At 35.0% G+C, this 26,702-nt stretch overlaps 1 protein-coding gene across 1 annotated transcript in view; it reads left to right on the top strand.

Moving 5' to 3' along the window:
- LOC101393840 (complement factor H-like) overlaps positions 1–26,702 on the top strand; it is a 160,776-nt gene that overhangs the window by 4,189 nt on the left and 129,885 nt on the right. Inside the window, exons 2-6 of the mRNA XM_087424350.1 lie at positions 13,869–14,054; positions 14,397–14,502; positions 18,131–18,207; positions 19,771–19,962; positions 21,945–22,115. Coding sequence (XP_087280476.1) covers positions 13,869–14,054; positions 14,397–14,502; positions 18,131–18,207; positions 19,771–19,962; positions 21,945–22,115 — 732 coding nt within the window. The remainder of the gene's footprint in view (positions 1–13,868; positions 14,055–14,396; positions 14,503–18,130; positions 18,208–19,770; positions 19,963–21,944; positions 22,116–26,702) is intronic.

Genomic DNA, 26,702 nt, shown 5'->3' with positions numbered 1-26,702 from the left:
AAGGAAAGGGGGAAAAAGATTTGACAGAACACTTTTATTTTTTTTATTTTATTATTATTTTTTTTTGAGGAAGATCAGCCCTGAGCTAACATCCATGCTAATCCTCCTCTTTTTGCTGAGGAAGACCGGCTCTGAGCTAACATCTATTGCCTATCTTCCTCCTTTTTTTTTCCCCCAAAGCCCCAGCAGATAGTTGTATGTCATAGTTGCACGTCCTTCTAGTTGCTGCATGTGGGACGCGGCCTCAGCATGGCCAGAGAAGCGGCGCGTCGGTGCGCGCCCAGATCCGAACCCGGGCCGCCAGCAGCAGAGCACGCGCACTTAACCGCCAAGCCACGGGGCCGGCCCTGACAGAACACTTTTGTTTGTTTTGACATTTTAACTGAAAGAGCCAAGTTTCTCAGAAACCTTGTTAACCAGAAATGTAATAAATAGAAAAGTATTATAGAAATGTTCCTTCAAAGGTTCCCAAAAGTTTTTCTGAGCTAAATTAAAAGGATTTCTGACTTCAAAAAGTATAATATAGATTCAAACTTAGGACGTGTGGACAAGATATGCAATGGAATTACAGATGTTAGAGTTTCTTGGGTTCATGCAGCAGAGCTTTAAGTGCACTAAACATTTGTTCCCTTGTTTTCTCTTATCCTTTACATTTGCTACCATCTACTGTGCCCTTTCCACAGGTTGCCCATGATCTACAGAAGTAACGGAAAGGCTTTGAAATAGTTTCATATTCATTCATTCATTCTTTCATTCATTCACTTGTTCATTCAATTATCATGTTTTGAGTGACTGCTAAGTACCAGACACTATACTAGCACTTCCCAAAAGGAGGTCACTTAGTGGGGAAAATGAAAGGAATGATTATTGTGTTTTATTAACACATATTTTATCACATAATGTATTGTGATGGAGATTAACAAAAGAGACTATAGGATCATTTAGGGAAGGCAGGAAACCCACATTGGAATGAGAAGATGGAGTGGGATAGGGTTGAGGAGCTAGTTTTTAAGAGCTGCAATGAAGAGAGATAAATATGTCAGGATTGCGATGGCATCTTGAGTGGGTTTTGATGGTTGAATAGGAGTTCACCAGATGATGATGACAAGGAGGACACTCAAGACTGAGGCGACATTGCGTGTGTATACAAAGGACTAACAACAATAATTTTGTAAAACTGGAGGACTGAAATCATCTCTGGTATTTCTAATCCTTCCATCAACTGAACTACCACAAGTACAAGTAAAATTGGGTATAGTGTGTGTTTTTTCTTCCCTTTCTCTTTTAAAACTTATCCCCAAGATTGGCATGATAAGTATTCAGATGCTAAATTATTCCTGCAACAGAATTTTCAGGGTCCTCATTTGAGTGGCACCCTGTGACTGAGCTCCTTTCTACAGTCACCAGTTAGGCCTTATGACAACTTATTCTCTAAATACTAACAATTTATTTTAAAATTTAAAATTTAAAATTTAAAATTAACATTTTGAGTTGAGCAATAATTGGCATTAGCTGTTAGCTATTCAAATACTACACAGTTCAAGAAACTTGATTTCAGTGGAATTTTCAACCTGTATCCTGACAGTAACTTGTTTCAGTCCTAATTATGATGTACTTGTTACTCTCCCTGGTTTCTTACAGCTACCATCCATTCTCCCGTTTGCTTTTTATGATCCTGGAATTATCTTTATGCTCTTTTTTTACTGTTAAAATTTTAAAAATAAGTTGTATAACCATCTTTTTAAATTTTAAAGATATAATTTTATTTCTTCAAATGATTATTAAATGAAACAATCTCTATCTGCTTTTTCTAGAGTTTTATTTAAAAAAAAACTTCATTACAACTGATATTTTCTTTACACAGTTATTTATACAATACTTACTAAATTATCTTTAAGTATTCTTATGTTATTTGTAAAATAATCTGAATATGTCTTATTTTTAAAAGCTAATTGGACCATATCATATATATACAAATATAAGTAATATGAATATATACCAATGAGAAGATGAGAAATAAATTTAACATAAAATAGTTATTTTTGCTATTTCCCTTTTGTCCCTTTGCTTTATTTTTTTCTAAATTGACTTTTAGTTTTGCTTTATAATATATTCTCATATCTACTAAGTTTAGAATTAGGCAATTTGGGGCCGGCTCCGTGGCTTAGTGGTTAAGTGCGCGCACTCTGATGCTGGCGACCCGGGTTCGGATCCCGGGCACGCCCCAAGGCACCACTTCTCCGTTCAACCCGAGGCCGAGTCCCACGTACTGCAACTAGAAGGATGTGAACCTATGACATACAACTATCTACTGGGGCTTTGGGGGGAAAAAAATGAATAAATAAAATCTTTAAAAAAAAAAAAAAAGAATTAGGCAATTTAAAAAGTAATGTCTTCTGTTCTTTTTTTCCCAAAATAATTTTAGAAAGCTAGAGTAATTGAACAGAGATGAACTTTAGTCTACCAAAGCAATACAGTACAAATTTGATTATGGTTTTCTCAAATATTTAATTTTATCATGATTTATTTCATGTGATTAAGAAGATTTTTCAAAGACCAGTTTGTAAATACACTGACATTGAAAACAAGTAATTAGCTCGCTGTCTGTAATGCAATACAACTACCTTAAATTTTGAAAGTGAAAAAATTAGGTAAATGATGATTATTAAAATGTAAAGTATATTTGTTTCTAACTTTGACCAAAATTTTATAACTATGTCCCTCAAATTAAAGCAAAATGAATCCTATTCCTGTCCAATAGCCAAATGCATTCATACTCCTTATTTATGGACTGAATAATTTTAAATTGGCAAATCAGACCAAGTGAGTAGCGTTTTACAAAAAAAAAAAATTAATTGGCATTTAAATGACTATGCAAACACATAAGATAAAATATTCATTATTTATTATTTTTTTTTTTTAAAGATTTTATTTATTCAGTTTTTTCCCCCCAAAGCCCCAGTAGACAGTTGTATGTCATAGGTTCACATCCTTCTAGTTGCTGTACGTGGGACCCGGCCTCGTGTTGGAGGGAGAAGTGGTGCCTCGGGGCGCTCCCGGGATCCGAACCCGGGTCGCCAGCATCAGAGCGCGCGCACTTAACCGCCAAGCCACAGAGCCGGCCCAATATTCATTATTTAAATCCAAATAAATACTTAGACATGAGAAAATTTAGTTGACTCATTAACTTAGAACTTGAGAAATGAAATGGCTATTCAAAAAAAAGTTTTAAGATACATTGTACCTTAAGAAATGTTTCTGTGCTTTTGAAAATATTTTTGTGCTACCTATTTAATAAGCCCCCTGCTCTATTTCTTCAAGAACTGCCAATCTAATTCGAGCAAATGTGGTTCTTGTACATACACGCCAATTTTTTGATTACTTGGGCTAAAATAATTCTTTTCTTCTAATTAGAAATCTTTGAAGATGTGGCTTAGCTTAGCTTGAACAGTTAGTTATCTGTCAGTTTAGGCAAATGGAAGTCATGTTGTGAGATATGCTTAATTATTGTTGCAAGACAATAGAGTGAATCATTTCTTTATTTTGTTATGACATGAGTTGATAATACTCAATACGTTGAAGTTTAGAACAAGAGTAGACAAGAGGTATATTTGAAGTTAGAGGATCTGGATATTAATGAAAATCTCTCTGTTATGGAAAACAGGACACAGATGGTCCTTATTTTCAGGGAGCTTATATTTTGATGGGAGGATAGATGAAATCCTAGTAAACATGCAAATAATTACAAATTGCGACCTGCGTTGCGAAGGTGGTAAAGTAGAGGCTGAGGAAAAATAACAGAGATGGCGTAGTGAGGTTTGGAGACTTGAGCCGGGCTGGGCTTGAAGACTAGAGGTAAGTGGATCACTTTGAGGAAATAATATTTGAATAGAGCCTGAAAGATGAGACAAAGCCAACCATCAAAATTCTGTGTGAAGGGCCAGCCCTGTGGTGTAGTGGTTAAGTTTGTGCAGGTGGCCCCACAAGGAAGCCTGTGTTTGTGGGTTCAGATCCCAGGTGCAGACCTACACACTGCTCATCAAGCCATGCTGTGATGGCAACCCACATACAAAAAACAGAGAAAGATTGGCACAGATGTTAGCTCAGCAACAATCTTCCTCAAGCAAAAAGAGAAAGACTGGCAAACAGTTAGCTCAGGGCCAATCTTCCTCACCAAGAAAAAAAGTCTGTGGGAAACGTGCTTGAGGAAGGGAAAACAACATGTGCAAAAGACCGTGTGCAAAAGATCTAAGGAAAAAAAATACATTTGAGATGCTCCACAAAATATAAACAAACCAGCCACGGTGGCTTTGGCACAGTGAGTAAATGGTAAAGGTGGCAAGATGAGATCAGAGAATGACAAGAACCAGACAAGGGGTCCACGGCTGAGGTAAGGGGTTTTGAATGTCTTACAAGTGAAAGGAAAAGTCATAGAAGGCTTTTAATCACAGGAGTGACATGACCAGCTTTGCAAAAATCACTTGTAGCTCCGTGGAGAATGGAAGAGTAGAGACTTGGAGACTAGTCAGCAGGTTGTTTCAAGGTCAAGGTGACAGATGATGATAATCAGAACTAAAGTTTTGGAGATGGCAGTGTAAAGACGGAAAAATGGAATAGGGGTGATATCTTTTTATTACACAGTCAAAAGATGCTATTTAAAGTTCATGGGAAGAGCACAGAGTTCTAAGTATTATATGCAGTGAAAAGGGTAATCAGTATGAGAACTGGATATATAGTAAACAGATATACGCAGAATAAATATTGTGAGAAGCTGATAGAAAGATTATGTGAAAAGAGACATACCCTTGTCTGGTTGTTAAAAGCAATTACCTAAATTTGAAAAATCAAGAATTAGAGGTATAAACGTATTATCTGGAAATATAACAATAACCGAAAGAAAAATCATTTGCCTCTGGCTAGCCAACGGTCTGAATTTTTTTGTGGATGGATTACTTTGAATGTGTTCTGGATGGATTATTCTTTTGGTAGGTTAATTACTTTAATAACAAGAATTTGAATCGATTAAACTAATTCATAAGAAAAATTTTATTTCTCTTTCCTTGCACTAGCGTGATGACAGGATAGGAACTAAGTTTATCAAAATGTTAATATATTAGTGGAAAATAGTTCTCTACTCACAATGTTGCATCTACATTTGAAATTTAACCAATTTATTTTTCCAATAACCTGAACGCCATGAGGAGGATCTGAAATTCGAAAGTGAAAAACACACATATTACTCCGTAATTAAAGAGAAAAACCTGTAAAAGCATGAACATTAAATTAAAACAAAACAAAACAAAATATGGGCTTTTTTCAGAGGGCGGGGTAAGAGTGGGACGAGCGGTATGTGTTGCTTTTTGATAGGGCATGCGCACCCTCTAGTGGCCTAAAAGTAAGTTTACTTAAATTATAAAAATCAAGACTGCAGTGTGGAATCATTTATTACAAAGTTCCTTGACGTAAATGTGCTAAAAATTTGCAAAAACTCCAAAAGAAAACTAGAGCATATGAAAGCCCACGCAAGTCTTATTTCTTACGTAGAAATATAGTTTCACGTGGAGCTTCCTGGTCCATGAAATGTTGTAAAACGTTTTCATAATGGCTATGTACTCTCATGGGATTCGGCTCAGCTGATTATTTTTTTCCCCTTGCCTTTTGAAAAGAAATTCTAGAACAGAATTCTTAAACAATCATTATAAAACCAACTAAGAAAAGAGTTTAGCAATGAAAATAATATCAGTAAATATGTATGGTGCTAACTACCTGAATTTGCTTTTTTAAAAGTAATGTATTGGGGGTTTACTAATGTAATCATTCTAACATCAAGAGTAGTTATATTAAATTAAACAGCAGGCAATATTAAAAATATTAGCAATTATAATCAGAGGCATGATTTTTTGTTATTAATTTCCTGTGTTCTCCTCTTCATGTCATGTAGTCAATTTTTTGAAAAATAAAAATCATACTGTATATGTAGATTATATTACTTTAATATCTTTATTGTGAGATATGAGTGAGTAAATATGAATGTACTCTATTACGAATCATTATAATCACCCAGGTCAAGAAGCAGAATGTTCCCAGCCTCCCAGAAAATTCCCCCGGTTTCTTCTAGATTAATACTCCTATCTTTCTTCTAGAAGAAAACGTTACCTTACTATTTATAGTAATTACATTTTTACTCTAATAGTAATTACTACTATTTATAGTAATTACATTTTTACTCACAGCCTATGTACACATCCCTAATATATATGTCTGTTCTTGAATTTTATATAGATGAAATAATACTGTAATATTATATTACATAAATTATATACTATATTATATATTGATATAGGTAGATATAAATAGACATATTTATATAGAATTCATATAGATGAAATATCCTGTAATGTACCTTTGTGCCTTTTTATTCATGTGATCAGTATTTTTTCTTTTCATGTCATTATGTGGCATTGGTGTATTATTGCATTGCATGGATATACCATGTGTTTTTATCTGTTCAACTGTTGATGAACATTACAGATATTTCCATTTTTGACTATTACAAAATCATATAGCTATCAGTATTCCCATACATGAAATTCTCCAGGATATATTCCTAGGAAGAAACTTGCTGAGTGCTGAACAATACATGTCTTCAACTTCACTATGAGTTGCTAGACTCTTCTCTGTTGTGGTGGTTTCAGCTTTCCTTCCCTCCAACAGTTCCTGATGTGACACATTCTTTCCAAGTTGTGGGATTTTTAGATTTTTTTATTTTGCCAATGTCGTGTTATTTTATTCATGGTATATTATGGTTTTAATTTACATTCTCAGTTTGAGTAATTTTTCATAAGTTTATTGATCACTTAGATTTTCTCTTTGGTGAAATACCTGTTCAAGTCCTCTATCCATTATCTTTTTTTTTTTAAACAGCCTTGTCAAGTTTTAAAAACAAAGTTATTTCTCCTTGTATGTTTTGTAAAAGTAGCTGGTGAAGCCAACTTATTCTAGAAAGTGAGGCCGGAGTTTTCTTTGTTTATTTTGGTAATAGGACCCTTGAGGTTTAAAAAAATCTCGAGTTGGTTTTGTTGTCGTGTTTTTTTCGTAGGAATTTGTCAGTTTTATCAATATTTTCAAATGTATTGGCAAATTGCTTTTTAAAGTATTTGGTTAAAATCTTTTTGTTGTTTGCAAGATTTCTAGTGGTATCCCTTCTTCATTCCTGATCATGGTTATTTGTGCCTTCTCTCTCACAGCTTCATCAGTTTTGCCAGAATTTTATTATCCTGTCAAAAAACCATTGACTTTGAACTGGAGCATTTAATCCATTTCTGTGTAATAAAATTACTGATATGTTTAAGTTAAAATCTAACACTCAACTCGATCCCCTTTTTTGTCTTTCTTCCTCTCTCTGATCTTGCCATCTTTTGGTTTGGTTGATTTTTATTATTTACTCTTTTCCTGTCACCTAGGCTGGAAATTTTCATCTCAATTCTACTTCTATAATTTTGGCAGTTAACCTAGAAATTAAAACATGCTTTCTTCACTTATCAAAGTTCAATGCTAGTTTACCAGTAAGGGTTCAATCAGAGAAATATTATCAGTAGAAGTTTATCCATCTACCTACCTACCTACCTACCTACCTACCTATCTAAAGAGAGATCTGTTATGAGACAAGAAATTGCCTAATGCAATTGTGGGCACTGGGTAAAAGTTCAAACTCCATAGAGCCGGAAGTCAGAAAAGAAAGAACATAGGCTGGAACTCACAGGCAAGGTAGCTGCTGTCCACAGAGGAGCAGCGTCAGCCCTGCTTTTAAAACCATTCAAGTGATTTAATCAGGCTCACACAGATTATCCAGAATAATCACCTTGTTTAAAATTAATTGATTAGGATTACATCTGGCACCATACCTTCCCAAGACTACCTAGATTAATGTTTGATTAAATAATGGGACTGTTGCCTAGACAAGTTGATTCATCATAAAAGCCCTCACAGGGGCCAGCCTGGTGGGGTAGTGGTTAACTCGGGCAGTGTCTGCTTCAGCAGCCCGGGTTCACAGGTTTGGATCCCAGGAACAGACCTATGTCGCTCATCAGCCATGCTGTGGCAGCGTCCCACATACAAAAATAGAGGAAGATTGGCACAGATGTTAGCTCAGGGCCAGTCTTCCTCATGAAAAAAAAAAGCCATCACAGCTAGTTAATTCCTTTCTATTCTTCTAGACATTGTGAGTCTTAAAGTTATAAAACTTGAGTTTTATTTTTCCTTCTCTCAGTTAACACACTGTTGTCATTTGCTTCATGTGTATGTATATGTGTGTGTATATGTATGTATTTAAAACTACATAAGACTATATTTTTACTGTTTTGTAGTCAGCCATCATTTAGATTTATTGTATAGGTATTGTTTTCTTTGATCTTCATTTCTTTCATCGCAAACCTTGTATCTGGGATCATTTTCCTTTTTTTGAAGTACGTCTTTTATTTTCCATTAACGTGAATCTGTAATGGCAAATTCTCTCAAATTTTGTTAATCAAAATTTTCATTCTTGAAGAATTATTTTTTTGTATAGAATTCCAGGTAGATAGTTATTGCCTTACACAAATTGAAGTGATTGACTAACATCTTCTGGTTTCTGTTATTGCTACTGAAAGTCAGCTGTAAACCTAATCCTTCTGATCCCTGATCTAACATAACTTCATTAGAAACGGAAAGTCTGTGCTACCTTCCCCCCTTACTCTTATGTTATAATATTTACCCACATTATTAACTATTCCACAAAACACAATTTTTAAAAGCCAGATAATATTTCCTCAGGTGACTGTATCACAATTTAACAATATCCATATTTTTTTAGCATTCTAATTGTTTCTCATTTTATCTACTATAAAAAATGTTGTAATAAGCGTCCTATACCTAAATAGCTCACCAAATCTTTGATTATTGCTTTAGGATACTTCTTTTAGATTGAAATTATTTGTTAATTTATATGAGCACTTTTAAGATCTTTATCTATATCACCAAATTGTTTTCTATTAATATTATAGTCATTTGTAATTCTAATTTTATTTAATAATATTTATATCACTTCATTTCCTACAAAATTGACTGTCATTTCCTTTACATTTTTGTCATTGAAATTCACCAAAAAAGTCATTTATATTTAATTTTCTTGTCTTTGATTTTTAATAATGGCTATGTTATTGGCCATTCTTAAGAAAATGATCTGTCATACTCTGATATTTTTCCTTTGGTAGTGTTAGTGCTTTTGTTATTGCAAGAAGTGCTTTTGTGTCGAAAATAATTTTGCAGTTAATTTTCCTTTAAATTTTGCATGGATTATATTTTCATAAATAGAATTTTTAATGTTAAAGTATTTTAATGTGTGTATACTCTTTTTACAATTTATTCACTAAACTTTATGTTTTTATTATTTACTCATAGTTTTCTGAAAAGATTAATAAATATGATTTTAGATAGATGGCACAAATAAATAATAGAGGGTTACAAAAATGACATAGCATCTGATATAGCAGGCGATTAAAGAAATTATAAGAGAAAGAAGTAGATACGTGTGTTTTTTTCAATTTTTTAAGCCTAACTCTGTAATTTACCTGGAATTTGTGTGCACGTGTCTGTGTGTGTTTGGAAATAAAGTAAGGATTCAACTTTATTCCGTTTCATCTCCAGTGGTTTATAATTGCAAGACTGCCAGAGTGGATTTCAATTTGAGATTGTCCATCCAATCCACATAATACAGTTGACCTAGCCAGTGCCAAGGTTACTTAGCTTCAAGAAGTGATACAGAAGAGGGAGTACATCAGAAAGTACAAGAACTTGATAACGATTTCAGACCCTCAGACACTGCTTCTGATGTCTCAACCACCCCATGAGAAAGGATGAGAATTGATGCAAATACAGGTCATACTCATACAGAGCAACTGCAAGCTTAGGGATCTTCAGCTTAAATGCTTTAATTGTCACTTAGAATCGAGAGAGTGATGTGTGGTCTCATCATTAATCATTTGCTGCTTTCTACTCTCCTTAGGTTTAATTTAATTTTTTCGAGCTTCTTGAGTTAGAAGTTTGGATAACTGATTCTCAACTGTTCTTTCTTTCTTTCTTTCCTTCTTTTTTTCTTTTGAGGAAGATTGGCCCTAAGCGAACACGTGTTGCCAGTCTTCCTCTTTTTCTTTTTTCTCCCCAAAGCCCCAGTACATAGTTTATATCCTAGTTGTAGGTCCTTCTAGTTCTTCTATGTGGGACACCATCTCAGCATGGCTTGATGAGTGGTGAGTAGATCCATGCTCAGGATCCAAACTGGCAAAACCCGGGCCACCAAAGCGGAATGCGTAAACTTAACTGCTACGCCACTGGGCCGGCCCCTGTTCTTTATTTCTAATGCAATAAAGCTATAATTGTCCTTCTAATCACCGCTTTAGTATCATCCCACAAATTTTGATGTGTATCATATTTCTGTTAGTGGCAGTTCAAATTATTTTCTAATTTGTACTATGATTTCTTCTTTAACACATGAGTTATTTAGAAATGTTGCTAAACTTAAAAACTTTTGAGAATATCCCGGTTATTTTCTGTTAGCAATGTCTAGCGGTCAGGGAGTATACTTAGAGTGATTTCAATCTTTTGAAATTTGTTGAGATTTCCTTATGGTCTGTTGTGAATATTTCATGTGTACTCATAATGAATATGTATCTTGCAGTTGTTGAAGTTTGTGTTCTATAAATACAAAGAAGCCAATTTGGTTAATATTGTTGTTTACATCTTCTATAACCTTATTTTTCCATTTTCTTGCCTATTGGATGTTGGGAAAAGTGTGTTTAAATCTCAACCTATGATGGTGGATTTGTTTACTTCTCCTTTTACTTCTGTTATATCTTGAAGGTATATGAATAAGTTTATGCATAGTGGCGTGCTGGCAAATGTGTAACAACAAACTATTCATAAAAAAAAAAAAAATGAAAGAAAAAAGCCTTGATTTGTAGAGTTTGCTGATATCCATGGTGTAAATAGGCACAATATGGTCCATTTCAAGTTACCAGCATGACATTGCTGAATAACTGTACTGGGAAGAGATATGTATAATGACCTCCTGTGGGTCAGTAAGAGCCAGCACCACCAATCACTGCTCATACACATTTAGGATTATTACATCTTTCTGTTAAAGTAGCCCTTTTCTTTGTATGAAATGACCCTCTTTTATCTGTTAATACTGTCTACCTTCAATTATTATTTGCCTGATATTAATGTATTAACACCATCTTTTTTTGGTTAATATTTTCATGGTGTATCAGTTTTCATCATTTACTTTCAACTTATCTGTCCCATTTTATTAAAAGTAATCAGCATATACTTGAGCTTTATTTTCTGTTTTTCTTCCCTCCAACAATCTTTGTATTTTAATTGGAGTGGTGAATCCACTTACATTTAATGTAATTACTGATACAGTTAAGTTCAAGTCTAACATATTGCTATTTATTTTTTGTGTCCTCTCTTTCTTTTGTCTTCCATTCCTCCTTTCCTGCCTTTTTTTGTATTAATCAAATATTCTTTACTATCTCTCTGTATCGTTTCTGTTAGTTATTTTATAGATCTCTTAATATCATTGTTTTAGTGATTACCCTGCCAATTACAGCAAGCGTACTTAAATTATTATGGTCCACCCTAAATTAATACTTTCACAATATTCTAAACTATGCAAAAACATTAAAACAGTTTCATTTCATTTGCCATCTTTTGATATTCTTGTGATTATTGATTTGTATTTTACTCCTGAATTTGTTAGAAGGACTACAAAGCATTGTTATTTTTTTTTTTTAAAGATTTTATTTATTCAGTTTTTTTCCCCCCAAAGCCCCAGTAGATAGCTGTATGTCATAGGTTCACATCCTTCTAGTTGCTGTACGTGGGACTCGGCCTCACGTTGGACGGAGAAGTGGTGCCTCAGGGCGCTCCCGGGATCTGAACCCGGGCCGCCAGCATCAGAGCGCGCGCACTTAACCGCTAAGCCACGGAGCCGGCCCCAAAGCATTGTTATTGATTTAAACAGTCAATAGTCTTTTTTTATTTTGGTAAAATATACATAGCATATTATTTATCATTTTTCAATAATCTTTTTATTAACCCATCTAGTTATTTTCTTCAGTTCTGCTCATTCATTCTTAGACTTTTGCTTATGTATCGGGAATCATTTTCCTCCAGCCAAGCGAATTTTAGTGGTTTTTTTTGGGTTTTTTTTTTGTGGTATGAGTCTGCTATTGTTGAATTCTCTCTGCTTTGTTTGTTCAAGAATGTGTATTTATTCCTCATTTTAAAGTATGTTTTCACTGGACATAGAGTTCTCTGCTGCCATTTATTTTCAGCACTTTAGAAATGTCAAGACTCTATTTTCAGGCTTTGGTAGTTACTGTTACAGACATAACTGTTATTTTTACTGTTCTCCTGAAAGAAATGTGTTTTCTTTTCTCTGTCTGCTTTTAAGATTTTGCTTTTATCTTTAGTTTTCAGCAAATCCTCAGTATAGTTTTTCTTTGTATCTACCCTTTTAGGAGTTTGCTGAACTTTCAAATCTTAGAGTTGACATCTTTCACCAATTTTGGAAACCATTGAGCTGTTATTTCTTCAAATATTTCTTCTGTCCATTCTCTCCTCTACTTTTGGAACTCCAATTAGATATCTGCTACATCACTTGACTCTGCTTCACACATTTCTTATTCTCTGTTTTGTTTGTTGTTGTTGTTGTCTACACTTTTGTCTTTCTATACTTCAGTTTGGGTACTTCTACATCAATCTTCTTCAAGTTTACTAAGATTGTATTCTGCTGTATCTATTTGACTCTTCAGACTATCCAATGCATCCTTTTTTCTGATATTTATTTTGTAATTTTATTTTGTAATTTTAGTATAATGTATGATTTTTTACAACATCAATTTTCTTTTGAATATCTTTTTACTCATTTTATCTATCGTTTTCCTATAGTTCCTTTAACATATTTAAAATAGCTATTTTAAAGGCCTTGATGCTAATTCCAACATCTGGATCTGAGCATTTGCTTCTACTAGCCATTTACTTTTGCTACATTTTTGGTTATATGTTTTTCTGCTGCCTTGTGTCTCTTTTAATTTTTATCCAAAGCCATACATTTTATATGAAATAAATGTAATGATAAAGTTTATATTATTTACCCCCACTGACAAGAGTGCTGCTCTCTCTTGATTCAATCAGGCATTGCACTCAGATGGGCTTGAGATACACTTTTACTTTGAGTCACTCCAGTTCTGTATTCAAAAGTCTCAAGGTAGAGACCTTCTTGAGTTTTTATCAAAAACTTGATTGGTCTCTTCTTCCTCCATCCCAAAAGACTATGATAGATCGATCTTGCTTCCCTGATGTTTTGACCTCTGCTCTTCAATCTCACCCTGAGTGACTTCTACATATGGCAAATGTCTTGATGAGGACACCAGTTGTGTATCTGAAGCAGGCCCCTTTTATTGTTGGGACTTTTTCCACGAGACTATAGGAAATTTCAGTCCATTCTATGTCTCTTTTATACATTGGCTTTTTCTTCAGAACTTAGAATAGTGCTCAATAAACATTTTCCAAATTAAATGAATAAATAGTAGAACACAGTGTAGGAGTTAAGAATAATCCAGTAAAGTATAACTATTTCTCTGGAAAATTATTCTTACAAATTTATGTAGATTCAATTTATGTAAGTTAAAATGCATATTTTATTTATGTTAAGACATACATTTGGTTGGACTTGTAACCACATAAGTATTTTTTAAAGCAAAAATAACCTAAACATAGGATATATTTAAATGGTTACTTTAAGCACTTACTTTTATTGTTTGTAGATTGTAACGAACCTCCTCCAAGAAAACAAACAGAAATTCTATCAGGTTCCTGGACTGAACTAACATATACGGAGGGCACGCAAGCTACATATAAATGCCGCCCTGGATATAGAACTCTTGGAACTATTATAATGGAATGCAGGAAGGGAGAATGGGTGGCTCTTTATCCATCAAGGATATGTCGGAGTAAGTAATTCATACATTTGTGAAATTTACGAAAACTTTAGTTGTGAAAATACTGAATGTTTGATATTGTAGCAATACTGACTGAATTATATCATTATTGTCATTTAAATACAAAACAATACACCATCATTATTCTTAAAAAGGGGTTTTAATCTTCCAAAATTCAAAAAACAAGCATACAGGTAAGTTCAATTATAAAATAACTTTGCCATTTTTCACTTGTCCATATCTTCAATTCTGTCCTCTAATATAATATCAAATATCTTTGTCCCTGAGCTCCTACATAAGATGTGTTTCTCTTTGTTACATACTGCTATTACACCCTTTTTTTTTTAATTTTAGAAAAGCCCTGTGGACATCCTGGGGATACTCCATTTGGTTCTTTCCATCTTGCGGTAGGAGATGAGTTTGCATATGGAGCAAAGGTTGTTTATACATGTGATGAGGGGTAAGTCCTCAATATAAAAAGAGGTTTATAATTGAGATCATTTGTAATTGATATAGTAAATAGGAACTGTATTAATTTATATTTTTTAAGGTTAGTATATTTTTCTATGAGCATTTTTATAAGTAGCACACAATTAACCTGAAAAATTAAACTTTAATGGAAATGATTATATTTAGATACCATATTATCTCCTCAACACTGAAAAATTAAAATGATTTATAATTACTTTGGTAGAGTGTATTTATAGAATGATGGGAAAATAGTATGCAGGTAAATAAGTGTTCGCTCTAACAAGTCCTCACTACACTCTATGTGCATAGTATTATGGGAATTCAATGTGTCAGGGACCGTGGGAATGATAACAAAATTAGATTACATGGTACCTATTTTGATAAAATCTTATAAAATTTTGGAGAAAAAAGACTTTTACACTGAAATAATAACTACCATTCTTTAAGGTTCCACGGTCTGCAAATTATTCTTATCACATGGACCAAAAATGCTACTATGTTCATAATTGATGACTCTGTGTTTTCTAACCACTCACTGGGTTTTCATGTTACTCCCCCAGTGTTCTTTCTTCCCTGTTATTCCCAGCCAGGTCAAAAAATTATTTTGAAGAAAGTTTCATACGTGGGAAAGCCAGTATCATTACAATTTTATATTACATAATTATAAACGGGATCGAGAAATTACAAACGGAATCTTATTATTCTCTCCTCATTTATTTATTGATTTGAGGCAATAAAATATAATATTTTAAAGTTTAGGCTTTGTAGTAAGCCTGCGTTCCAAAATTCCACCACTCAATAACTGTATGTATTTTTAAAAATATCTCTTCACTCCTACTTCCTCACTTGTAAAAGCAGAAACATATTGGGGCCAGCCTAGTGATGTAGCAGTTGAGTTTGCATGCTCTGCCTCGGTGACCCGGGGTTCGCAGGTTCAAATCCCAGGCACGGACATGCTCACCGCTGGTAGAGCTACGCTGTGGCAGACATGCCACATATAAGGTAGAGGAAGATGGGCATGGAGGTTAGCCCAGGGCCAATCTTCCTCAGCAAGGAGAGGAGGATTGGCAACAGATGTTAGCTCAGGGCTGATCTTCCTCACAAAAAAAAATAAAAAAAGAAGCAGCAGAAACATATCGGGTCCATCATAGAATTGGCAGGAGAAATAAATAAGACACACACTTGAAACCCTTAGAAGAGTTCTTGGGATATTGTAGACACTCAATAAGTATTAGTTCTTATGATTTAGTCTCCCTTTGGTCACGACTTGAGGGAGATTTTTCAGACATTTTTAGCCCAACCGTCAGTCATTACTGCTGACCTATTACACGTGAGCAAATAGATTAAGGCCATCTGGGCATGAATTTGCCAATTTGCTCCACTCTTCACCTCCGAAATATCTCTTTCAATCCAGGCTAGTCTGGACTTTTTATGTTTCACCCTTGACCTAGCAAAAGGGATCAAATTCATAGACTTCTTCCACTAGATTCCCTAAATCTCAGTTATAAGTAATATTTATAATGTGGTAAAGAAGTTAGGGACATACTTGCCTCTGACTCTGACTTGGCTTAACTCATCTTTGCCTCCTGCATCTTTTATAAATTACGGGTAAACTCTGTTATAGACTCGCTATATTGGAGTAACTGTCTCCGCCACTCAGCTTGGGCCTCCAACGGGTCTAGACATTTGTCAGCGAAATGAAAGTCCTTGGCCCATGCTAGGTCAGGAAGCAGAAGGATTTTACACTATTTTAAAATTTTATTGGGGGAGTGTGTTACCTATCAGAGGGGATGTGAATCTTTTGACTCAGTTGTGGAATCTAATGGTAAAGTGGGTTTACTACACCCATGTTTCTGACAATCAACCTATCTTCTTTGATCCTTTATCCCCATCCATCCTCTCTCTGCTGAATACCTACTTAGCTGAATACTAGCTACTTATCAGGATATCCATATGGGTATCCACTTTTATTATCCTACAGGTAGGTAGTTTTAAGGAGGCACTCTGCAAAAAGTTTTTCTGGTATTTTGTGTGGCTAGGGTTGCAGAAACCTGAGCCATTACTTTTCCGCAGCCACCAACATTTGGACAATCTCTCTCTCTTCCCTCTTCCCCTCAGGTATATGGGCCGTAGGAGGTTTTGTGTAGAATTTTGCAGAACTACCGAAAGAGCTTTGGGGGAATGGATGGGTCTCTGGTGTAGATGGAAAATGTTAGCCAGGAAATCTGCTTTCTCTGTTGGAAGGGGGTACCAGTAGAGGACCCAGATAACCTTTAATAACCAATTATTTTGTTCCTTTATATGATAGAAGTGTAGAGTAAATGTTTGACTTTAAGTTCTGTGGCTCTGATTTAATCTATTGAAACGTTTTCTTCCCTTAGAGAATTAGGAGCAAATCAATAACCATCAAAGAATGGCAAAGTAGGGGCCGGCCCGGTGGTGCAAGCAGTTAAGTGCGTGTGCTCCACTTTGGAGGCCCGGGGTTCGCCGGTTCGGATCCCGGGTGCACACAGACGCATCACTTGTCAAGCCATGCTGTGGCGGTGTCCCATATAAAGTGGGGGAAGAAGGGCATGGATATTAGCTCAGGGCCAATCTTCCTCAGCAAAAAAAAAGAGGAGGATTGGGATCAGATGTTAGCTCAGGGCTGACCTTCCTCACAAAAAAAAAGAGAAAGAAAGACAAGGTATTTTTTGAAGGAGAAAAGTTGTGTTTTATTTGTATAATGGATAGAACAGTCCTTGTTTGCAGATGAAGGAAACATTTGTCCATGTAGAATTATTTAAAAGTTTATGAGAGATGCTTTTTCAAAATTATGTCTCTTTATAATTATCAAATTATAGGTTATCAAAATGCCTTCCCGTTATTTATTTTTTTGAGAACAAGCTTTTTGCCTCCAGCTGTCCACTGTAATATCGAGAAGGGTGCTTTGCCTTAATCTAAAGCCTCTGGCAATGACTGCACGTTTTGCACCTGCCCCAAGAAACTTTCATTCAAGTGGAACATTTTAGATTTTAAGGACAAGCTTGATGAGTTACTATAATTAGATAAATTCCACACAGAATGGGTTGTATAAGCAGACTTGACTCCATGACCACACTCTGGAAAGAATCTCTAGGATGGAAGTGGGGAGATCGAAGTGCTGAAAATGAACCACACCTAAGGAATTTTTGCTAGCCCTATCCTTGATTATGTAGAAACCCCAAAGTGTCCACAAAATGTCACAATTGTGGAGGGTGGGAGTACGGAATAAGACTGGAGAAGGGGTAACGTAAGATTAGCTGTTGGTTATTGTCATACTTTTGGCTTTTGTTTTTGGTAGTAGCTCATGGAACTTATTACATTGTTAAGTGTAACTAGTTAACTGACTCAATGAAAAAATATAAATGCACTGTCATGAAACAATTATGGGTTTGTGTCATGAACCAAGAATTATGATTATTCCAAGTCCATGCACCTGAGAGCCTGCGGGCCTTTCTCAAGAAAGAAAGAAAAGGAAGAAAATGCCTATGTTGTTAATTTTTCTGAAATGGAGTTTCTGAACATTCAGAATGGTATCGAACTTAAAACCGCATATAGACACATTAGCTCACCATTCTGTTATTTTTGGTTTTCAGGTATCAGCTTCTAGGTACGATTAATTACCGTGAATGTGATGCAGATGGATGGACCAATGATATTCCTTTATGTGAAGGTAGATGTAAAATTGATTGATGAGAATAATATACTTAAAATATCTAAGATTTTAAAAATGTCTTAGATTAAAATATCCTTGAAGTCTATCATTAAATATTTCATACTCAAATTATTTTTGTGTCTTCTGATATAGTACAGAGTGGATATCTGATCTTTCTATTGCTATGTTATTTTGTGTGTGAATAATCAAATATAAATATACCTCATCTGAGGTAATATTCAAAGTATTAGAGATTAGGAAATCTAAAATTCATTTTTCTTTCTTTTTGGACTCTAACCACTAGAAATGACACAAGTATCACTATATAAATGAAGATCTGAATTTCAGCTTTATTAATGAAGAGGCCCTCACCCAATAACCACCCAAATGTAGGGTTCTCTGATAACAGCTGAAGTGGAGAATATGATTTAGACACTTCTCCTCTTTTGCCTGACAAGAGAGGTTTCCTGTTGTCTTGGTCTTACTGAAAAGCTGCAGGAAATAAGAGAGAGCTCTGCCTTTTCCTGTTGACCAATATAGCAAACCGTTAGAAGGAGGAAATGTAGATCCTGTTTCCAAATTTTGGGTTAGTAATCTCAATCTCTAGTCATCATGGAAATAAAAGAGATCAATCAGAATAGTCTTTCCCCATTCCATGGTGAAAGGAGTAAGCAGAGAGGGAGAGATTGAGGTGTCGGGAGGAAGAGAGAGAGGCAGAAAGGAAAGCAAGGAAAGAGGGAGGGCGGGATAGAGAGAAAGAAAGAAACAAGGAAGAGGAAGAGGTGGAGAGGTAGAGGAGAAATGTGATCACTCAAAAATCCTGTTGCCTAAACAAGAGAATGGAAGATCTTTTGTCTATGGAAATGAGAGGAAGGAGATCAATGTTCTAGGGGACATCTACATTGGAATTACCTGGATCGTTTGTTAAAAACTGAAATTTTTGGTTATTAAAGACTTACTGAATCAGTATCTGCAGTGATAGGGCAGGGAGATAGCCATAGAATTTCCATTTTAACAAGCTTCTTGGGTCATCCTACTATAAAATAAAGTTTGAATACCATAACGTAAGGAATGTTGGATAATATTAAGTAGAATCAAAAGAAGTACTCAGATTACTTTGAACACTGATGTGGAAGAGGAAAGAAAATTAAAGACTATTTCTCTGTTGAAGTAAATATAATCAGAAAGTTTGCTTTTACACCTTGTAGGAATACAGTGTTATATTACAGTGGGACTTAAATGGAATTTTGTATTTAATGATCCCAAGCTTTATATTTCTCAATTATTCAAGAAACAGTTGTTTGTTGCTACAAAAATATAAACTGTCATTCAAAGTCATAATTTTCTTTGTCCACTTTCATAGAAAAGAATCAGAGTTAAACTTACTATTGTTTTTTACTTAGCAGAATTTATCTCTGGCAAACAGGTATATCAAATGCTTCTTTAAAACAAAACATGTAAGTAATTTCCTCCAATCTTATTTTGCTGATGATTTTATAGATAAAATATATGTATATATGCATATTTTTCATGATAAAGTTTTCAAGTTCTATTAGAAAAAGTTATATTTATTTTTTTCAGTTGTTAAGTGTTTACCAGTGACAGAACCAGAGAATGGGCGAGTTATCAGTAGTGCGTTGGAACTGGACCAGGAATATACTTTTGGACAAGTGGTACAGTTTGAGTGTAATTCAGGCTTCATGCTTGACGGACCTAAAGAAATACATTGCTCAACAAATGGTATTTGGAGTGGAGAAAAACCGAGATGTGTGGGTAAGAAACATTCACTGTTCATTTGATTATTTGAATGATTTAGTTTTTCTCATGAAAATATGCATTTCAAAACATTGTGTGTCCTAAAGAATCTGAATAATACTAATAATCACTACCATTTACTGAGTACTTACTATTGCCTGGTCATTGATCTAAGTTCTTCACATGTATCATCTCATTTTACCTTCAAAATGACTGTATGATTTCTGCACTGTTTTCACCTCTATTTCATAACTGAGGAAACTGGTGCAAAGAAGTAAAATCACATGTCCAAAATTATCACGGCATACATAGTTGAGTTAAGATTTAAACCTAGGTTATCTGACACGAAAGTCTACGCTTATAACCATAATTAATTGCCCTGGGCTTTTATGGCTAAAATAAGATGCGAAGAATTTTTACTAAAAGTTTTAATATTGGCCTCCAGAATAAGCTTTTTTTTTTTTAATTTGAAAAGCCAAATATTCATTATTTATTTCCACTGATGCATCACGATGACATTCTGTTTTTAAATAATATCTCTAGGAAATGGCTCTGTTTTGTATTTGCACCGTGGGTTTAGTATAAATATTGCTGTGAATCCACTAAACAATCATTGTCTTTTAAAAGGTTCGATAGTAAAGTGTAAGTCAAGATTTCTTTCATTGTAATACTGCTGACTTGTGCATCATGACCAATCTGACGATTTGGGGTTTTGTAAAGAAATGTTATGGACAATACATTTAAAACAACATACTTTGTTTTACCAACAGTTGTTTAGCAGAAATTTCTGCCATATTTGTTAACATTTTCTAAAACCTCCAAAATTTTTATATTTTCTTAGTGTAATCTATCCTATGAAGAGATGCAGAAAAAAGCATTCTTCTTAAGAACTGTTTCTGACAAAACTAGTTCTTCGAGTCAATCATGATAAACATGTTTATATTCAGTGTAGTAAATACTGTATACTCTAGAAATTCAAGTATGGGGTTTACTTTTTACAACTAAATTTCTGTGGTTAGTGAATCCTTGCTGGAATGACTATTGCGTAATATAAGTCTTAAAGGAAGAATGAGAATTTTTGGATGAAGTTGAGGAGGGGAAAAGCACACCAGTCACAGGAAGTTCATGGAGAGGAAGGTGCAAATGCTGTGAGACTTCATTGAGCATCTAGCTGCCCTGTTCTCATTGTTTTCAGTGGGGCCCTGGTGTAGGACACAGGTGGGGGATCAGACAGTGATGGATGAAGATAGGCTGCTACAAGGTTCTGAGGTGCTCCATACACCGTGTGAAGAATTTGGCTTGTATTCAAACTGAATTGGGAATCAATGAAGGATTTTAAGTGGATCAATGAAGTATCAAGAAAATAAGTCATTAAGTTACAAACAGGAAAACAGATTGGAAAGGTGGGAGAATAGGATCTGAGAAATATGTTATTGTTGCTTTAATCCCAGGAAAACTGTTTGAGATATGATGGCGTCAAAGATAATGGCCAATTTTCTTTGACAGAAAACTTGGATGGATGGTGAAAGCACAAAGCAGAAGGCCAGTTACTTTTTGGAGGTGTAATAACAATGAGTTAAAATAATCTCTTTAACAACAAAATGTTTTGTCTATAATTACTTTTTGATCAATAACTAGAAAAGTGTAATTTTTGCAGGTCACTCAGTGAAAATACTTATCACAAACTGCCCATATCTATATTCAATTTTATATAGACAGTTGATGAGTGTTACTGGCCACTATTTATTTCAAGAGGAGTAATTTATCCTCAAATCAAATAAGATTAGCAACATAATTTTAATAAGCATTTTAACTTCCTTCAAAAATGAATGTTAAGAACAACAGAAATTATTTATTAAGCATTCAAATCAAAATAGAACTTTTGTTTGGTTGCTTAATTTACCTAATGAAAATAAAATTTTGATCTTTATATAACTATGTCTTGGACATAGTCCTTTAATATATAACAAACATTTTGGAATTTAATCTCTTCTATTTAGAAATTTCCTGCAAAGTACCATCAGTTTTAAATGGATATTCTATATCTCAGAAGACAATTTATAAACAAAATGAACGATTTCAATATAAATGCAATCAGGGTTTTGAATACAGTGAAAGAGGAGACGCTGCGTGCACTAAATTTGGGTGGAGTCCAGTTCCTTCATGTAAAGGTAATGTTATATTTCTTTTCTATATATTTTCTTGTATATTTTATCAGTTATTTATTCCTTATAGTTAAGAAGTTTATTGTTTTCTCATAATGGAGTATTAATGTTTATAGGCATCAACTACTGTAAAGACAATACATCTTGAAAATTTTTTGTATGCTAGGGCCATTTTGAGATTAATTGGTATGAAACTCTCACTCTGGAGATAGGCATAAACAGGAGCTGAAAATTTCAAAGCTCATTAAGTAGTTAGTCTATGGTCGAAAAACAAGTCTAGATCAGAGCCAGGACGGTAACAGCCTTCCTAATTCCCAGGTATATACACTTCTGAAACAACTAGATTGGTTTTCTAAAGCCCAGCATTTAGCTTTAAGAAGTAAACTATATTAATATCATATGAGAAAAAACCTGAATTGACAATGGAATTAAGTGGAAGAAAATGCAGATATCATTAACCACAGGCCTAATATGAATCAACAGTGATGATGGTGCTGAAAGAAACCATTAACTCTTTTGGGCTTCACAATGAAGGATGTTCCTCAGAGCCAAAGAGTTCATCTCAACTATGTTCTTTACCCACCAAAAATTATGTCTGTAATATTGTGTTCTGCTTAATATACCTCATTTTAAAGGGATGGTGTCACGCTATCATGCCCTAGAAGAGAGAATGTAGATAGTTGAGGAGTATAAGAAATCATATCATAAGAAGAATTGCAAGAGGATACAGCTATAGCGTGGTAAGAACTGTGTTGAGATATTTGCAAACATTTATGAAAACAAGTGAGTTTGCTTTTGATGAGGGCTGCTGCAGTGAGTGAAACAAGTGACCGTGTATCATACGAACGAGGTCACAGGACCTTACTAAAGGGTGACTTTACAAATTCTGCTATACCCTGGGGGAAGAAGAGCTGACCTCTTAAGAGACCTCTGAACTTTAAATCATGGTATTCCTAATTCCATGTTTAAACCTTGTTTTAGTGATCCTCTTTTACAAAAGCTAGAGTTACTTTTGAGTTGATTCTATTCTTTTTTTAAAAATTTGATTGAGCCCACAAGCAGCTCCTAGGAAAATATATCCTCCTACACAATTGAGTGACCTCCACTTTCAGGCATTGTTAAGAAAATATTTTAGAAAGAGGTTAATAAACATAAGACAGTGGTAACCCACATTAGATCCGTGTTAGGCTGATGGTGTGTGGAGTCCGGCTGTTTGTCTTCATGGCATCCGTGGTTCCTAAGCCAAGAATGTGGGTGTACGAGTCCTCTGGCATTAACCTCTGCCTTGTGTTTTACTTCCAGAGCATCTCCTAAATAATTAGTTAATTTATCCATCCAATCATCAGAACTTATAAACCACTTATTTTATGTCAGGCTGCTTGTCTTGTATTGAGAATAAACGGTAGAATAAACCATCCTTCCAGGGTCAATGAATTCAAAGCAAGAGTTTGAGGATTCAATTTTACTTGGACATAGGACTCATGACAGCATGATTGCTTCATAGAGGTCGTCTAATTATTTATTTTCTTGGTCACTTAGCCACCTACTTAAAACTCTTGCTTAGCACATATTTGTTTTAACAATGGGAAATCTCTGTTTTTCATATATGTGTTACTGCAATTCCTAGGCTTACTTCTCGAAATGTGACTCATTTACACACACACACGTACCCAGGCACACACACACACACACACACACACCTCCCAAAGATCCCACATTTATAAAATATTTTCCTTTTAGAATTTCTTTTTCATTTTCTTTGTCAGAAGTCATGACTTAAAGATTCAAGACCGTATGCTTCAGGGTCCTGCTTTCTTTAGGGACACAGATGCCAGAATTGGGATGCACTGGGATTGGGCACTTTCTTTCACAAGAGAGTTTACCAAAGATCAATGTAAACAAAGAGCGGTTCGCCCCAAATTAGAGAAGCATGCACTCTCTCTTACAACATGCTTCATACTATTGAAATGCATTTTACTTTGACTAGATGTAGGGGAGTCTCTTATTAAAAGGAACTCCACTCTCTGTACCTCCGCTAATGTATCACAAATTCTTATTTTCCTGGTACAATGGAAGGATCTACCTGCTGATATATGATGCATTCCAAATCTCTGTATCTTGTTTTCTCCAAATCTATCAGAAATTTAGAATTAAAGAATAAAAGGAAATTTACAGAAAATAATCCTGGATAAAAAACTTAAATTTTCTTTCATTTGGTCTATGATTTGTATGTGTCAGGGGTTTTATTTGAGGGTGATTTGTCAAAACTTTGGTCTCTGTATCCCATAAGGGACAGTGTCTGACAATGTCATTTACAGGAATAATTAAAAGTACCTAGACCTGCTAATTAAAAGCCACATTTGATCCAAATGCATCTGTTCCCTGTGCAGACTGAATTTTCTACTGATTCACACCATAGAGTGCTAACCTTGAATTATTATTCTTATTTCAAATGCTTTATGGTTGTTTCTAACAGTAGAAAAAATGTAGCCCCACATATTTGGACAGTCTCCAAGATTGTTATTTTGAATAGAGGCACCTGTCCTGGCAATATTTTAATATCATCATTTATTTTAATGGAGATTATGACAGTAGAGAATTAAAACTTATCATTGGATTAAGGTCCACTGCCTGAAAATAATCACCATAAGTTCTTCTACTCTTAATTAATTTAACAAAATTCTCCCAATCTTATTTGGCTGGTCTGTTAGCAAAACTCACATGTTTATGTCTTTTAGCATTTGACTTTAAACATTGGTAGTAAGCTCAGTTATAATACGAAGTCAAAACTCAGATATGTAAACTGCAGGGGGTATATGACAATATGATACATATAGCAGAATGAAGTGAGAGAGAAAATATAAAATGAAATAATGAACACATTTAAGGTTCATCTGAGGTTTGTGTCAATAAACAGTAAGCACTGAAGACATCTTATTAAAACTTGGGTTTAGGCGGTCACGTATTATTTTTATTATTTCTATTAATTCATTGCTAATATAAGTGTATTATCGTGTTACCAATACAGATCTATTAAATCTGGGTCTGGCGGAATGGAAAATAAATTTAAGATCAATTAAGAGACTATTGCAATACCTCTAGGAGCTAAACATACACAGTGGAAGTATAGTATGAAGAGGTGGAGACATATAAACAATAATTACAACTTTTTAGAATTTGATGTTTGATTGAATATTAGAGAGATGAGGAGGAAGGAGCGTGGGGTAGATTTCCAGGCTTCTGTTGTGAGGTTCTTGTGTCAGAAACTAAAATGTTGAACCCAGGAGGAAAAGCATCTATGGAGAGAAGGATGATGATTTAGTTTGACATATAAAAAGTTGGATACACCTCTGAATTATATGCCTGGACCCACACTGTGAAGCTGCAGTTGGATAGATGGATTTGGATGTCACTAAAGAGGTGATTAGCATGACGGTGGTAGATTTTTATCATGGAAATGTCTTGAATCACACAAAAAATGGGAAGAGGAAAACAGTAGAATCCAGGGAAAAACTCATGTGGAACCAAATATAAAGGCCAGCTATCCACTCGTACAATACCTCCAGGGTCTCCAGGGAAGAAGTTTCCGAGGTGGTGATAAGAATCAATAGGAAGATCCAGAGCAGAATCATTCAGAAATAAAGAATAGGTAGTGCAGAGGATAGGAATGAACTTGGTCTGTGTGAAGACAGGACAGAAGGCTATAGTGTTGGTAGTACAGAGAGTGAGCAGGAAAGTGGTAGGAGATGAGACCTGAAAAGCTGGCAGGGCCTAAAACTTAAGTAGAGTAGAGGAAGAGGAGCAGTTAGAAGTGAAATTAGTAAGATAAAATACTGCTGTTCAGACAAAGATAAGGAGAATATGAGTGTGAGGCATTGGAGAACTTCAAGAAGTCAGTGATCAACAGTGTCAAATATCACAGAAGGTTTCCGTGTCTTCAGTTCAACAAACAATTAAGGAGACCATGATACATACCAGCCACTGTGACATGGGGACTACAGAGAGTTCTGGATTTGGAAATTGGAGGATATTGGTGACATTTCTCAGACTAGTGCTGGCACAATTTAGATGTCAGAGGCCAGATAGCAGTGGGTTGAGGAATAAATGGGAGGTGGGAAAGGAGACAGCAAGTGTAAGATGGTATTTTAAGGATGTGGGCTGTGAAAGGGAGGGGAAATGTTGTACGTTCACTGAACCTGGACCCAGGGTTGAGAGAAGGAGTTGAATATTGGAGGAGCTTGCATATCAGCTTAAGAGAGAGTGGTTGACACAGTGAGAGAGGGAAGGAGTCAACAATGGTTCATGATTCACGGCAAGTGACAGGCTAGAGGAGCTAGAATGAATACGGCAAAAAAAAAAAAAAAAAAGCACCTTATCATCAAAGGTTAAGGGAGAGGCTTAAGTCCAGATCAAATACAGCTCGAGTTGAAGGAATTCTGGAGAGAAATCTAGGGCGTGTTTACTCTCAACTGTTTTCTGTGAATGTGGGGACTTATTACCTGTTGATGAAGAAGCAGTTGTGTTAGGTGGCTTAAGGAAAATGAGGAGACTAGGGGTACTTTCTTTGGGAAGTGGAATTGGAAGTAAATTGGG

The sequence above is a fragment of the Ceratotherium simum genome, chromosome 36, assembly GCF_057802395.1.
Source record: "Ceratotherium simum simum isolate JZ-2026a chromosome 36, ASM5780239v1, whole genome shotgun sequence".
NCBI classification, from domain to species: Eukaryota; Metazoa; Chordata; class Mammalia; order Perissodactyla; family Rhinocerotidae; genus Ceratotherium; species Ceratotherium simum.
This window is presented reverse-complemented; position numbering and strand designations above follow the sequence as displayed.